Source organism: Urtica dioica, chromosome 12 (assembly GCF_054948205.1).
Source record: "Urtica dioica subsp. dioica isolate 48M chromosome 12, U.dioica_male_clone48M_v1_H2, whole genome shotgun sequence".
In the NCBI taxonomy this organism is placed as follows: Eukaryota; Viridiplantae; Streptophyta; class Magnoliopsida; order Rosales; family Urticaceae; genus Urtica; species Urtica dioica.
The window spans coordinates 21,587,909-21,603,157 of record NC_142767.1 but is presented as its reverse complement, the minus strand read 5'-3'; the positions used below and the strand labels follow the sequence as shown (position 1 = coordinate 21,603,157).

Below are 15,249 nucleotides of genomic sequence, written 5' to 3'. Positions count from 1 at the left end.
CCATTGATGTCGTTTTACTTTAATAGTTTTCCTTTGATGTCGTTTATCTATGATGTCGTTTTTCTTTGCTGTTGATGTCGTTTTTTTACTGTCGCCGTCGTTTTTATTTTATCGTTTATGCGATTTTCATTTGTATTTGCCTTTGATGTCGTTTTTCTTTGCTGTTGATTTCGTTTTATTGTCGTCGTCGTTTTTATCTTGTCGTTTGTCGTTCATTCGATTTTCATTTGTCGTTTGCCTTTGATGTCGTTTTTCTTTTCTCGTTAGTTTATCTTGATACCGTTTTTCTATGCTGTTGATGTCGTTTTGAAACTTGTCGTTTGTCGTTTTTTTCTTAGCATTTGATGTCGTTTTCAATTGTCGTTTGTCGTTTGCATTTGATGTGTGTGTTTATTTTTGGTTTTCGTTGAGTTGTCGTTTCTTAATTATTTTATTTATTTTTCAGATTTTAGTCAACTTATATATACTGGAAAACTTACACTCTTTTTTTTTTTTTTTTTTTTTTCCTCTTTAATTTTTATTTTCCTCGGCGGCCTGCGAAAATATTATCAAAACCCTAAGCAAAACCTTGAGTGGCTAGGCGACCTCAGCCGTCGGAGAATGGGAATACGGCGTTCTTTCGGAATGATTTCCTCTCTGAATCGTCAATGCAAGTGATGAGCATTGGACAGAGCATTCCCAGCACCGCGAGAAGGTTCTTGCATTCTTGGTATCATCGAAAATTCCGTGCCAATTGAATGGTTCCAAGATGCGGTGAAAATGGTCCGCCGATCCGATTCTCGAGCTGTCTTGCAACGGGAATCATACGGTTATCATATGTTTCCAGAGTCGGTAAAATTCTTTGCAACCAAAATTAATTACAAGTCTAGACAAATCGATGTTTACGACCCCAATAATTGTCTAGTGATCCAAGTTTTGAAAATCCACGGATTCTCAAACTCGCCATTTTATTATGTAAATCATAAAGTAGACAGCTCAAGTTTTTTTCAAATGTTCCACCACATCAGAGAATGGTGTTTTTAATTACCGTTGTATATCTTGTGCTGGCCGGGCTACCAAATTTTTGCTGTTTCATCGGATTCAAATATTGAATACTTGTCTTCTTGACTTCATTTCTCTCTAAACGGGAGGAGCAGTTGTTGACCAGATCATTTACTGGCTGGTTTTTTAAAAACCACTTACACAAATCTCTCACAAAATTTAATATTATTAAGAAGATGAGAGGAAGAGAACAAAAACAGAGACACAAAACACCAATTCATCTTCCAATTTATGGAAAAAGAAAGAGAGATATTATACAATATCCATCTTCGGAATAGAAGAAAAAAAAAATACATCATTCATCAATATTTCTTATATTGTGAGAGTGGTTTTATCACTTGATGATGGACTGTCGAGATCTCGCACTACAAAATTATCTTGTTGCGGACAATAAGAAGGCTTTGGCGGAAACGGCAAGTCATCATTCTCAGATTCAAGCATTTCTATGACTCTTCCCATCGAAGGACGATCGCTAGGATTCAGCTGTATGCACCATAATGCCACTGTAATCATCTTCTGTATCCTCTCCGAGTCCTCTTCAGATATATCATCCTCCACATGCACTGCGTTCTTTCCTCTGCTCAGTTGCTCATACACCCAAGAAGAATAGTATATTTGGCTTGAATTCTCAGCACTCGCATTCAAATTCTTCCTCCGACTCGCCATCTCCATCAACAACATACCGAAACTGTATACATCGGCTTTGTAAAACAGTTCGGGTGCTATGTACCCTAATGTTCCTCTCGCGGCCGTCATAGACACAAAGTTGTTCTCCAAAGGGCACAATCTTGCCAACCCGAAATCAGAAACCTTCGGAGTGAAATCCTCGTCGAGAAGGATGTTGTGAGGTTTGATATCGATATGCAAGATCTGCATGCAACACCCTCGGTGTAGATATTCGATACCACGAGCCACTCCCAGCGAGATCTTATATAACTCCATGCAAGTTAACGATCTTTCATTTCCGGGTTTGGAGAAAATATAGCAATCTAGAGAGCCGTTAGGCATAAAATCGTAGACTAAGGCGTGATTTGAGCCCTTGACGCAGTAACCGACGAGCCGTACGACGTTGACATGATGAATCCTTCCGATCGTAGCAACTTCGCTGATGAAATCTTGTCCGTTGGTTTTGGCTGACTTGCTGAGAATCTTGACGGCCACAAGACGGTCGCTGCGGAGCTTTCCTTTGAACACCGAGCCATAGCCTCCCTGGCCGAGTTTGGTCTTGAAATTCTGAGTCATCTTCTTGATGTCGGAGTAGGAGTATCTTATGGGCACAAGGTTGTTGTGTCTTTCAAGGAACTCTTCGATGGAGCTGTATGTCGAGAGATGTCGTCGACGCCATTTGTAGATCAGAAACGCGATCACAAATGGAGTTCCACATAGGAATTTAATAATGATTGCCATAAAGTAAATGAGAGGACCTGCATTGTTGGAAAATGGCAAACGTACAAGTATTATTATTTTTAAAAAAAGAAACTGCGGGAGGTTTTATTGAAACTGGCAAAGCCAAAAAAGGAAATAATTATAATGATCTACAACCTTGAATTCTTACCGCCATCAAAATGAAATTGCATTAAGGATACAAGAACAGAAATGACTGGAGGGAAGGTATTAGCTTAGTGAATCAAAGAAGAGGAATGCATAGTTGAGCATATTAAATTGAGTTTTCATGAAGAAAAAAAAACGGGATTTCATTAAAAAGGAAACGTACTTACCAAGTCTCAAAATTTTCAAGAGGAGATCTGCATTATATCAGAGGCATGAACAACACGATGTTAACTAAAAAGTCAGTGAGAATAGTGCAAAACGAAATGGGAATTAATTTAACAAGAACATCTTACAAGAATCACACCAAATGCCGTTGGAGTCTGTGATGTAAGCGGTGCATAGCGACATGGATTTAAATAATAAAAAAAAAGATCATCTTACTCGTTGAACGACATTGAATGCCGTCAAAGTCTCCGGTGTAGCAGCCTTCTGGAACCCATGTAAGCTCAAAGCCAAGGGCAAGCTGATTGGGAATATCCGAAGCATTCTTGTTGATCAACCAATCAGATGATACGAGGGCCTTCTGCTCTGTACTGCAAGACATCTCCATATCCGAAGCTAGCATTAACTCGGCATCAACCAAATAATAGTAGGAGTTGCTGGAACGACGGTCTTTGTTGCAATAAGAAGCGAATTCTACATAAAGAGAGGAATTCACTCTTTTATTGCATTTTAAAACCACCACCCACGTCGAAATATATTCAGACGGCCCGGGATTATTCGGCTGCCAGATGCTGAAGTTGCTGGTCACATATTCAGACGGGTATTGAGGGAAAGAGGAACAGTTATCTTTCTGATAATCAGCGTCCACTATTCGGATCGTGTAGTTGTTGTAATTTATGGCCCGCACATAATGTCTTATACTTCCAAAGTACAGCAAGAATCACCGCAGTGTTTTGGGTCGCTTTTGAGTCGGAGAGGATGAGATATGTTGGCGATGCTTCCGCAAGAAGAAGGCAGACAAGGTCGGCCATGGAACGGCGCACGGGGTTCAAACGGAAACCGAGCACAGGTTGTCGCGAGCGACGATAGTAGACAAAAAAGCACGACCAGCCATAACAGTGTTTTCATTCTTAAGCTTTCCTTCTGTGTTTTTTTTATTCGCCAAATTAAGATATATGCTGACTAACAACTCGGCCAATTAAATAAAGGAATATATGGAGACCAAAGATAAAATCTGAATGTATTATTCACTTCGAAAAGTCAAGGAACAAAAGACCCGGACTGAAACAAATAACAAGGAAATATCTCAGAAAGTATAAATTAATAAGCTGTGCAATTATCAATCCGCTTTGGTTCTGTATGTATTGACTTTTGAGCTCTAGTAAAAAAACTATTTTGCGTGTTTATTGTGCCAAAATTTACTTGCTAATTTTCATAAATTGCGACTAAAAGGTTTCCAGTTACTAATTATATACAAGGCAGTGCTTTCCAATTGCGTCAACGGGTAAATTCGACTGCAAATTTTCGGTTCAAAACCATCTGGTAAAAAAAGCACAAATAGTCAAATTGCCAAAATTGTCGCGAAAATTTAATTAAAAATTCATGACACACATTATTAACCATTAGTTTTTTATCCAAGAACTCTTATTTTGTTTATTTTCATATATTAAAAAAGCGAGATAAATAAATTATCAAAAATTAGATAAGTGTTTCCCTAATATATGATAAGTGCGATTTATTCACACTTATCACGATTCTTTAATACAAGAATCAACGCGTGTTATTAAGTTATTTGATAGTTTTTAGTGTTTTTCAGGTATGAGAGAGCAAAAGAGGATTGTAGTAGATTATTTTTCTGGGTCGTAGAAACATGTGATGAGTATGTGTATTAATTGGAGGTAATTAGTTATATCTATTGAGATTAGAATAGGAATACCTTTCATGTCTCTCATTTGACTTGGATAGGACTAACTTTGAACACATAATTTTTTGGTTTTTATAAATTTTTGTAAACTCTCTCCCAGATACTCCTAGACCTAGTTTGCCCCAAACCAAAACTGCTTCTCAATGTGAGTTATTAAGCTTAATACTTGGTATCAAGAACCAATAATAATAAATAATTCCCTCAGTAAGAAAAGTAACGATCAAGCTAACTCCATTGACGTGGTCAAATTACAGTTCAAGTGGAAATTTCACTGAAAGTATAAATTAATAAGTTGTGGTCCAAAAATAGCATTAAACACCTTTTGGAAAAATGATGCATCGGAGATGTTGTGGTCCACGTGTGTTAGAGATTTAGCAACTTATTAGATTATATTGACTTTGAATATTCAAAGTCAGCTCACCCTGTGATTGTCAGTCCAGAACCAAGGCCCCACAAGAAATATCGGAGCAGCTGATCAAATTGGAAATTCCGATCCGATTAGTTTCATAAGTCTTTTTAACATATTTTTTAAGGAATTTGGTGTCTCAGTTCTAATTAACTTACACTCATGTTACGGTCTTACAAGCTCTCGGCGTTCTTCGCCTTATTCATAGTTCAAGTTGGAGCCAGTGAAAACAGCCCACAGATTCTTATTCATCGAATAGATCCTCATCGCTCCGGCGCCACAACGGAGTATCTCTTTGCGTCGTCGTCCTCCGTCAAGCCTCCGGCGTCGGTTGAATCCAGTCCTGATTGATTTTTTTTTTTTGGGGGGCTCTCACGACGAAGAAGGGGATTCGCCATTAAAGCTCTTTTGGAGTTTTTTTTTTTTTTGAGCCATAGAACAGCTCCGAACCATGGCTTCGTTCACGTTGTTTAAAGCTTTTTCGTTTGAACAATATTAGAAAAGCATTCAATCATGCTTTAATCACTTTGCTTCGTTCAAGAAGAATTAGATGTATATGTTTCTTGCCAGTTACTTGCATGAAGAATATATTTTCGTTCGTCTTTTTTTTTTTTTTTTTATCGGCATTTTAGATCTCAATCTCGTCTCTCAATCGGTAGTTTCTTTTTCTCCCGTGTATGTTCTGTTGTTTGAGGTTATGTATGTTACTGTCGTTTTCTAATTTATGATTTTTTCAATTATATTGTCGTTTAGAGTTTTACTGTCATTTGATTATATTGTCGTTTGGAATTATTATATTGTCGTTTGATTACATTGTCGTTTTTAACTATGTTGTCGTTTTAATAAACGTTTGATTATATTGTCGTTTCTAATTATATGTCGTTTAATTATGATGTCGTTCCAATTATATTCTGCTTTCCCATTAAGCTGTCGTTTTTAAATATATTGTGGTTCGCAATTATGATGTCGTTTTAAGTTATATTGTCGTTTGAAATTATACTGTCGTTTCCTATTATACTGTCGTTTTTCAATTAATATAGTCGTTATATCTGTCGTTTCCTGTTACGCCTTGGTGCCGTCCTCGGTGGCGCCATAGCCGACTACGAGGACTCCGTGGTTGCGACTCGTCCCACAACTTCCGGACAACACTCCTCCGTCGTAGAGCTGGAAAGTAGAGGCGTCCACAGCCACTGACACGGGCTGCGCTGACACTGCCCTCATCAGAGACTCCTCGTCCGTGGGAACGTCTTCGTATCCTGTGATCTGGGCCGCGGAGCTCGCTTCAAGACAAGACCCTCCCTCCCTCGCCTCATACGGATATTGATCTTCACTTGTTATGCCGTTGGCTTCTATGTACTTGAATGCGCTGTCCATGACTCCGCCATTGCACCCCTTGTTGCCGTCTGTCGCACAATCCACAAGTTGTTGCTCCGACAACGACACCAGATTCCCGCCCTTTATTTTCGTGATTCCCTCCACGGCTCCCATGGCGGAAAATGCCCAACAACGCCCTATGCAAACATCATTTAAACATAAGATTATGTAAAACTTATTTTTATCTTTGATAAAAACTATTGAATGTTATGGATCAAATTTTTTTTTCCTTTATTATGCAAAGAATCAAGATGCGGTGCAAATGGACCGCCGATCCGATTCCCCTTCGGACTCAAGGGAAGTAATGATCGCTGCGGATTCCCGGGATTCGAGCTGTCCTGCAACGGCACTCACACGGCTATCGAGTTTCCAGAGTCGGTTAACTTTTTTGTAAGCAAAATTAATTACAAGTCTAGAGAGATCGATGTTTACGACCCCAACAACTGTCTAGTGGGTCAACTTCTAAAAATCCACGGATTCTCGAACTCGCCATTTTATTATGTAAATCGTGAAACATATGACTATAGTTTTTTCGATTGTTCATCAACATCAGAGGATTCCGGGTATATATCTTGTCTTTCTGGCCCGGACTACCAAATTCTTGGCGTTCATTCCTACGAAACGATTGACTATTTGCCCCTAAATTGTACAAGGATGTATAACACACCTAGTCCTACGCCTATGTATAACACACCTATGCCTACGACTATGTACTATAATATATCAAGCTATAATGGCAAAAACAATCTTCGTTTAAATTGGCTTGAACCAACCTGTGGTCATTGTGAAGCCAATAGAAGGATTTGTTTACTGAAGGGTAATTCCACCAAAGTACAGACCCACTGTTATATCCCCAATAAAGTGAAAGGTAAGACTACTTTCCCATATTACAATCTAATACTCTGCTTTGATTTTTATGTTATTACAAGCATGTCTATTGTGTTTTTTTTACAAAGATATCTATAATTAGTTAATTTTCCTTGAAAGAAAAAAATCTTAATTATGTGAGAAAAGAAAAAATATATTTATTGTTGTGTTTTATAAATTTGACAGCTTGGGAGGCTATCGTTGCAGCTGTCGGCGTTGCTACTCTCTTAGCAGTGCTAGTTGTAGCATTTCGGGTTTATAACTCTGACAGAAATGCAAGAGAGATTCAACGCAAAATGGAGAGATTTCTGAATGACTACGAAGCTCAAAAGCCCAGCAGATATTCATACAATGATGTTAGATTGAACTCACGCAAACGAGCGAACAGATTTCGTGCGATGCAAGCAATCAAAGAAACTAAGAGCACAAGATTTGTTTACGAGGTTCAGCTTTCGCTTACGTCCCCGGAACTCCTCAACCGGTAGTTCAGTTTGCACTATATCAGATAATCACAATACACCCTCAAAACGCTCACAAAACCCAGAGTACAAGAGAATCACTCAAACCCAGTAAACCAACTCGATCAATCCCTGAATTAATCCCAAATTCCAGATCGTGTTTCCCAAGTGTTTGTTCCCAGTGTTTCCCAATTATCCCAACCCTGATTTCAGATCGCAAACGATTAGAGTGTACAAGAGAAAACGATTTCAACTAACTAACTGCTATTCCAAACGCTAACATATATAGACACCGCAGAACAATCTCAGCCGTTCAAGCTGCTTCCTGCATTATCTGTGCGCCACGTCGGATAAGAAGATAAAGTTAGTTTGCTGACGTGTTGGTGCTGACTTCAACAAATGATATTAAGCTGATCACAGAGCAGTTCAAGGAAAAGCTCGGCGAAGGAGCATATGGAACGGTGTTTAAAGGAAATCTCTCGGATTCCTTTTTCGTGGCCGTGAAAGTGCTAAACACCTCTAAAGGCGACGGTGAAGAGTTCATAAACGAAGTGGGTACGATCAGTCAAATCCACCATGTCAACGTGGTTCGCTTGGTCAGATATTGTGCCGATGGATCTAGAAGAGCTCTCGTCTACGAGTTCTTGCCCAACGGCTCTCTCCAACACTTCATATCATCTCCGGACGCCGAACGCTTTCTTGGCTGGAAAAAACTCCAAGACATTTCAATGGTAATCGCAAAAGGGGTCGAGTATCTCCACCAAGGTTGCAACCAACGAATCCTTCACTTCGACATCAAGCCTCACAATGTACTTCTCGACCAAAACTTCACTCCAAAAATCTCCGATTTTGGTCTCGCAAAGCTTTGCTCCAAGGATCAGAGTCTGGTGTCGATGAGCACGGCTCGAGGGACGATGGGCTACATCGCTCCCAAGGTTTTCTCGAGAAACTTTGGGAACGTTTCGTACAAATCTGACGTTTACAGTTTCGGAATGGTGTTGCTCGAGATGGTCGGAGGAAGGAGGACCAGCGACGAGAACGACAAGACTCAGATTTACTATCCGGAATGGATCTACAATCTTCTAGAAGAAGGAGACGATTTTCGTATCGGCATCCGAGAAGAGGAAGATTGTGCGATAGCGAAGAGATTGGCGATCGTGGGGCTGTGGTGCATTCAGTGGGACCCGGCAAACCGTCCTTCCATGAAAAATGTGGTTCATATGCTTCAAGGAGGAGATGCCTTGTTGAGCACACCACCGAACCCTTTCATTGCCGCCGGTTCAACAAAAACTACAGTTGATAACAAGCCTAAAAGGCGAATCAGGAATTTAGAATTAGAAGCCATAGCTGAATTAGAATAATTAGTTTGTTTTATGTGCATATGATCTGTAATGGTTTAATCTAGTTTTTGTGAAATTTAATATCCTTGTATATTGTGAAACAGAGTTAGCTTGGTTATTCAGCTTGGAGTTCCAATATTTTCCTTTTAGCTTCCCTATATTTGTTTGGGCTCCAAAGTCCGAACTATATCTCAAAAGTCAACATTACTATTATGTTATTTATGTAGATCTGAATCGTTTAGAAAAACAAACCTGAATAACCAATCGTTCATTGAAACCAAAGGTTAACGAGCACAAACCAAAGAGTTACAATTTTTTTTTTCTTCTCAATACCATGGATTAAAGCGTTCATCAAAGGTTAACGAGCACAAACCTGTTTTAAAACCATTACTATTATGATGGTTGTTGCAATAAGGATCTGTATAACCATAGGAATTCACTCTTTTTTTGTTTTTTTTTTTTGGGGGGTTTTAAAACCATCACAGTACTAGTCATTGAGAGAGATTTCAAATGCCGATAGTCCTGCTAGATGCTGAAGTAACCGATAAACAATTTTGATCGTGTAATTATTGTAATTTATTGCCTCGACATTGAATCTAATGGTACCAGAGTAAAACAATATAGGTCAATATTCTCGCACGAAAGCTCGTATATTGGATCCCTATAATGTTTTGGGTTGCTTTTGAGTCGCAGAAGATAGGTTATGCTGACAATGCTTACATGAAGAAGACGAACAACGTTGGCCCGGATCGGAAAATATAATAGCTGTTAATATTTTAATTTAATTAAAACCTAATGTATTCAACTAAAAAGATCAAGTCATAAATACCCAAACGTTGATTTTTTTTTTTTTTTTAAGAACGTTGATTATTTTTTTCTCCTTCACAAAAGTTTTTAAGGTCGTTTGTCATTGGTGTTGTTTTTTATCGTCGTTTGTCGTAACTGTCGTTTTTAATTTGTTGTTTACCATTGATGTCGTTTTACTTTAATCATTTACCTTTGATGTCGTTTTTATTTGCTGTTGAAGTTTTTTTGTCGTCGTCGTTTTTTGTCCTGTCGTTTGTCGCGTATGCGATTTTCATTTGTCGTTTGCCTTTGATGTCGTTTTTCTTTTCCTTTGATGTTTATCGTGATGTCGTTTTTCCTTTGATTTTGATGTCGTTTTGTAGCTTGTCGTTTGTCGTTTTTTCTTTGCATTAAATGTCGTTTTAAATTGTTTGCTTTCATATTTATTTTTCGTTGAGTTGTCGTTTCTTATTTTTTCAGATTTTAGTCAACTAATATATACTGGAAAACTTGAGTCTTTTTTTTTTTCCTCGGCCGCCTGAGAAAATATTATCAGCCTCCGGAGAACGGGAACACCGGTGTTCTTTTGGAACGATTTCCTCTCTGAATCGTCAATGCAAGTGATGAGCAACACGAAAACGGAATTGACAATCTATACCTCGACATGAACCAAACGATCTCTTCTGAACTTTTTGTCTCACCGGTCAAAGTTTCTTGTGTTCCACACAGGAAGCTCTGAAGAGCTACGACGAGGTATTCGAATCAATCTTCCTGTGCATCAAAAATTTAATCAGGTGGAAGAAGAAGAGGACATAATGGCTCTTAGGATGCCAATTCAGCGTCAAACTAACAGCAATCTAGTAAGAGAATAAGGGCTCCATGACTTTTGATAGTCTTACTTCTCAAATGAATGCAAGCAAATGTATTCCATCAAGTATGCCCTGCTTTAATTATTTATCTAACCTCATAATCGCCATTATTACTTTTCACATTGTTGAATAAAGGAATTTATATAAAATGTATTTTCAGGGGAAAAAAAAGTCTGGACATTGGACAGAGCATTCCCAGCTCCGCGAGAAGGTTCTTGCATTCTCAGTATCATCGGAAATTCCGTGCCAATTGAATGGTTCCAAGATCTCTTGACTAGAGATGCAGTAGAATCGATTTGTCTTCTTTATGGCTTCTTGTTCGTTCACGATTCTTGGTGAAAACAAATGCAAAGAATCAAGATGCTATGAAAATGGCCCGCCGATCCAAATTTAACAAATTCATCAATAAATATTTTCTCATACTATTATAATGAGTAGTGTTATTTATTTAGTACAAGAATTATAAGTAAAGTGTAGAATTCTCATTGTGGGCCCAGGAATCCGCCCGATATGCGGTGGTGATGAGTAGTGTTGTACCAATGGAGGTCAGCCGTGGACCTTAGCTCATCCGTGACCCCACAACCGCGGTGGTGATGAGTCTTATCCAAAGATAGTTTTGGGAGAGAGCCGACGGCTTCCCAAGCCCGACGACAACGTTTGTGCAATATGTTTGTCGGAGTATTGGCCCAAGGAAACACTAAAAACCATACCCGAGTGTAAACATTGCTTCCATTCGGATTGCATCGATGGTTGGCTCAGATTAAATGCCTCTTGTCCCATTTGTAGAAAAACCCCTCCGTGGTTGGGACAAGAACAAGCTTGATGAGATATTGAATGCCTTTTTCTCCAAGCAATATAGGTTTTTGTTTTTTTTGTAACATATTAGTACACCTAGCAATATACCTTTTTCCCTTGTAACAATCCCAAACGTTTTGGTTTTATAGAAAATAAATATTCCAGGGGAGATGTTTGAGAGGAGTGGTGAAAACTTTTTTTTTTTTTTTAAGAGAAATGAAAAAAATATATAAAAAAGCGGGGGAAAAGAAAACTTGAATGGACGGATTGAATAAGATGGAAGATAAATACATGTAATTGAAAGAATTTTACACTTATATAAAACTATGTTGTTTGGTATCAATAAATATAAATAGAATAATGCCAATTGTTCGGAGGAGTGTAGGTTTATTCAAAATCCCCTTAATCGGAATATTGTTATTTTTCGGACCCAAATCGGTATTGAAATCTGTTTTGGAACTATTCATGAAACATGAAATTCAGGTATGCTCACGGTTTATTTTTAGAGTGTATTTTAGTTTTATTTATAATCATTTATTGAGCAGTACAGGAATAAACGGGAACAAAGAGTTTCCAACCTTTTATAACATCTCACCTAATCTTGAATTGTAAGAAGTAGAAGAAGAAAAAGAAAACAGAGGCACAAAACACTTATTTTTTTATTTCTATTTTTTGATCAAACACAAAACACTTATTCATCTTCCAAAATTAGAGAGAAAGTAAATCACAGAGTATTCATCATCAGAATAAGGAAAAAAATATAACATGACATCAGTACTTATGATATTGTGACAGTGATTTCACTTGATAAAGAACCTTCAGGATCTTGCGGTACAAAACTATCTTGTTGCGGACAATAAGAAGGCTTCGGCGGAAATGGCAGATCTTCATCCTCAGATTCAAGCATTTCTATGACTCTTCCCATCGAAGGCCGATCGGTAGGATTGAGCTGTATGCACCACAAAGCCACTGTAATCATCTTCTTTATCCTCTCTGAATCCTCTTCAGATATATCCTCCTCCACAGGCACCGCATTCTTTCCTCTGCTCAATTGCTCATACACCCAAGAAGGATAGTATATTTGACTCGAATTCTCTGCAATGGCATTCAAATTCTTCCTCCGACTCGCCATCTCCATCAACAACATGCCGTAGCTATAGACATCGGCTTTGTAAGACACTCCACCGATGTTTTTGTAAAACAGCTCGGGAGCCATGTACCCTAATGTTCCTCTCGCGGCCGTCATAGAAACAAAGTTGTTCTCCAAAGGGCATAATCTCGCCAACCCAAAATCGGAAACCTTGGGAGAGAAATCCTCATCCAAAAGGATGTTGTGTGGTTTGATATCGAAATGCAAAATCTGCATGTAACACCCTTGGTGCAGATATTCGATACCACGAGCCACTCCGAGTGAGATCTTAAATAACTCGGTGCGAGTCAAAGATCTTTCATTTCCGGGTTTAGAGGAAATGAATTTGTCAAGAGAGCCATTAGGCATGAAATCGTAGACTAGGGCGTGGTTTGAGCCCTGGATGCAGTAACCGATAAGCCGTATGACATTGACATGATGAATCCTTCCGATCGTAGCGACTTCGCTGATGAAATCTTGTCCGTTGGTTTTGGCTGACTTGCTGAGAATCTTGACGGCCACGAGACGGTCGCTGCGGAGCTTTCCTTTGAACACCGAGCCGTAGCCTCCCTGGCCGAGTTTGGTCTTGAAATTTAGAGTCATCTTCTTGATGTCGGAGTAGGAGTATCTTATGGGCACAAGGTTGTTGTGTCTTTCAAGGAACTCTTCGATGGAGCTGTACGTCGAGAGATGTCGTCGACGCCATTTGTAGATCAGAAACGCGATCACAAATGGAGCTCCACATAGGACTTTAATAACGGTTACCATAACGTCAAAGAGAAGACCTGCATAATCTGCATTTTTGGAAAATGGCAAACGTACAAGTATTATAATTTTTAAAAAAGAAACTGCGGGACGTTTTATTGAAACTGGCAAAGCCAAAAAAGGAAATATTATAATGATCTACAACCTTGAATTCTTACCGCCATCAAAATGACATTGTATTAAGGATACAAGAACAGAAATGACTGGAGGGAGGAAATACGTTTTGATGAGATCAGCTGTAAAAATAGAAAAGACGGAGGGAAGGTATTAGCTTAGTGAATCAAAGAAGAGGAATGCATAGTAGAGCATATTAAATTGAGTTTTCATGAAGAAAAAAAAAAAACGGGATTTCATTAAAAAGGAAACGTACTTACCAGCAAAAATCCAAATTTCCCTGAGAACTGCATTATATCAGAGGCATGAACAACACGACGTTAACTAAAAAGTCAGTGAGAATAGTGCAAAACGAAATGGGAATTAATTTAACAAGAACATCTTACAAGAATAACCACATCGAATGCCGTTGGAGTCTCCGGTGTAGCAGCCACGCGGAACCCAGGTAAGCTCAAAGCCAAGGGCAAGCTGATTGCGAATATCCGAAGCATTCTTGTTGATCAACCAATCAGATGATATCAGAGCCTTATGCTCTGTACTGCAAGACATCTCCATATCCGAAGCTCTCGTTGATTCGGGATCAACCAAGTAATAATAAAAGTCACTAGAATGACTGTATTCGCAAGCGATTTCTTTATAAAGAGGGGAATTCACTATTTTTTTGCATTTTAAAATCACCACATGCGTTGTGATATATACAGAATTTGCCCGATTATTAATATTCTGCCTGATGCTGAAGTTGCTGGTCCAATATTTAGACGGGTATTGAGGGAACGAGGAACAATTGTTATCTTTCTGATAATTAGCGTCCACAATTCTGATCGTATAATTGTTGTAATTTATTGCCTGCACATAGTGTTTAATACTTCCAAAGTACAGCACAGTTGAGTTATTCTCACAAGAAAGCTCGTAGCGTGGATCGCCACAGGGTTTGGGGTCGCTTTTGAGTCGGAGAGGATGAGATATGTTGGCGATGCTTCCGCACGAAGAAGGCAGACAAGGTTGGCCATGGAAAGGCGCAGGGCTTTCAAATGAAGCCTGAGCACAGGTTGTCGCGAGCGAGGATAAGAAACCAAAAAGCACGACCAGCCACAACAGTGTTTTCATTCTTAAGCTTTCCTTCTGTGTTTTTTTTTCGATATATGCTGACTAACAACTCGGCCAATTAAATAAATATATCGAGACCAAAAGATAAAATCTGAATGTATTATTCACTTTGAAAAGTCAAGGAACAAAAGACAAGAGCGTCCCATCTAACTTCATTTGACTTGGTCATATTGCAGCTCACAAACAAATAACAAGAAAGTATCTCAGAAATTATAAATTAATAAGCTGTGCAATTATCAATCCGCTTTGGTTCTGTAGGTATTGACTGTTGAGCTCTATTAAAAAACTATTTTGCGTGTTTATTGTGCCAAAAATTACTTGCTAATTAATAATTATCATAAATTGCGACTAAAAGGTTTCCAGTTACTAATTATATACAAGGCAGTGCTTTCCAATTGCGTTAACGGGTAAATCGACTGAAAATTTTCGGTTCAAATCCATCTGTTAAAAATGGCACAAATAGTCAAATTGCCAAAATTGTCTTGAAAATTTTAATTAAAAATTAATGACACATATTATTAACCATTATCTTTTTATCCAAATACTCTTATTTTGTTTATTTTCATATATTAAAAAAAGCGAGATAAATAACATCTCGCAATTTAGATAAGTGTTTCCCTAATATATGATAAGTGTGATTCATTCACACTTGTCAAGAATCAACGTGTGTTATTAAGTTATTTGATAGTTTTTAGTGTTTTTCAGGTAAGAAATAGCAAAAGAGGATTGTGGTAGATTTTTTTTCTGGTTGGTAGAAACATGTGATTAATATGTATATTA

At 38.4% G+C, this 15,249-nt stretch overlaps 3 protein-coding genes and 2 pseudogenes across 3 annotated transcripts; 1 reads left to right on the top strand and 4 right to left on the bottom strand.

Moving 5' to 3' along the window:
- Positions 1–1,352: 1,352 nt before the first annotated feature.
- LOC149380317 (rust resistance kinase Lr10-like) lies at positions 1,353–3,006 on the bottom strand. Its single transcript, XM_089602616.1, has 3 exons — positions 2,886–3,006; positions 2,760–2,786; positions 1,353–2,465 (listed from the first exon to the last, which is right to left on the bottom strand). The coding sequence occupies exons 1-3, from the start codon at positions 2,938–2,940 to the stop codon at positions 1,354–1,356; spliced, it is 1,194 nt and encodes a 397-aa protein (XP_089458742.1). The 5' UTR covers positions 2,941–3,006; the 3' UTR covers position 1,353.
- On the bottom strand, positions 2,945–4,478 carry LOC149380316 (uncharacterized). Its single transcript, XM_089604126.1, has 3 exons — positions 4,472–4,478; positions 4,011–4,074; positions 2,945–3,455 (listed from the first exon to the last, which is right to left on the bottom strand). Exons 1-3 carry the CDS (start codon positions 4,476–4,478, stop codon positions 2,945–2,947), a joined length of 582 nt encoding a protein of 193 aa, XP_089460252.1.
- Positions 4,479–5,927: 1,449 nt separating this feature from the next.
- LOC149380315 (thiol protease SEN102 pseudogene) lies at positions 5,928–6,353 on the bottom strand (annotated as a pseudogene).
- Positions 6,354–6,443: 90 nt separating this feature from the next.
- Positions 6,444–8,925, top strand: LOC149380314 (rust resistance kinase Lr10 pseudogene; annotated as a pseudogene).
- A 3,072-nt stretch (positions 8,926–11,997) lies between these two features.
- On the bottom strand, positions 11,998–14,538 carry LOC149380313 (LEAF RUST 10 DISEASE-RESISTANCE LOCUS RECEPTOR-LIKE PROTEIN KINASE-like 2.4). The gene is made up of 4 exons (XM_089604125.1): positions 13,749–14,538; positions 13,623–13,649; positions 13,407–13,484; positions 11,998–13,352 (listed from the first exon to the last, which is right to left on the bottom strand). The coding sequence occupies exons 1-4, from the start codon at positions 14,467–14,469 to the stop codon at positions 12,133–12,135; spliced, it is 2,046 nt and encodes a 681-aa protein (XP_089460251.1). The 5' UTR covers positions 14,470–14,538; the 3' UTR covers positions 11,998–12,132.
- Positions 14,539–15,249: the final 711 nt, after the last annotated feature.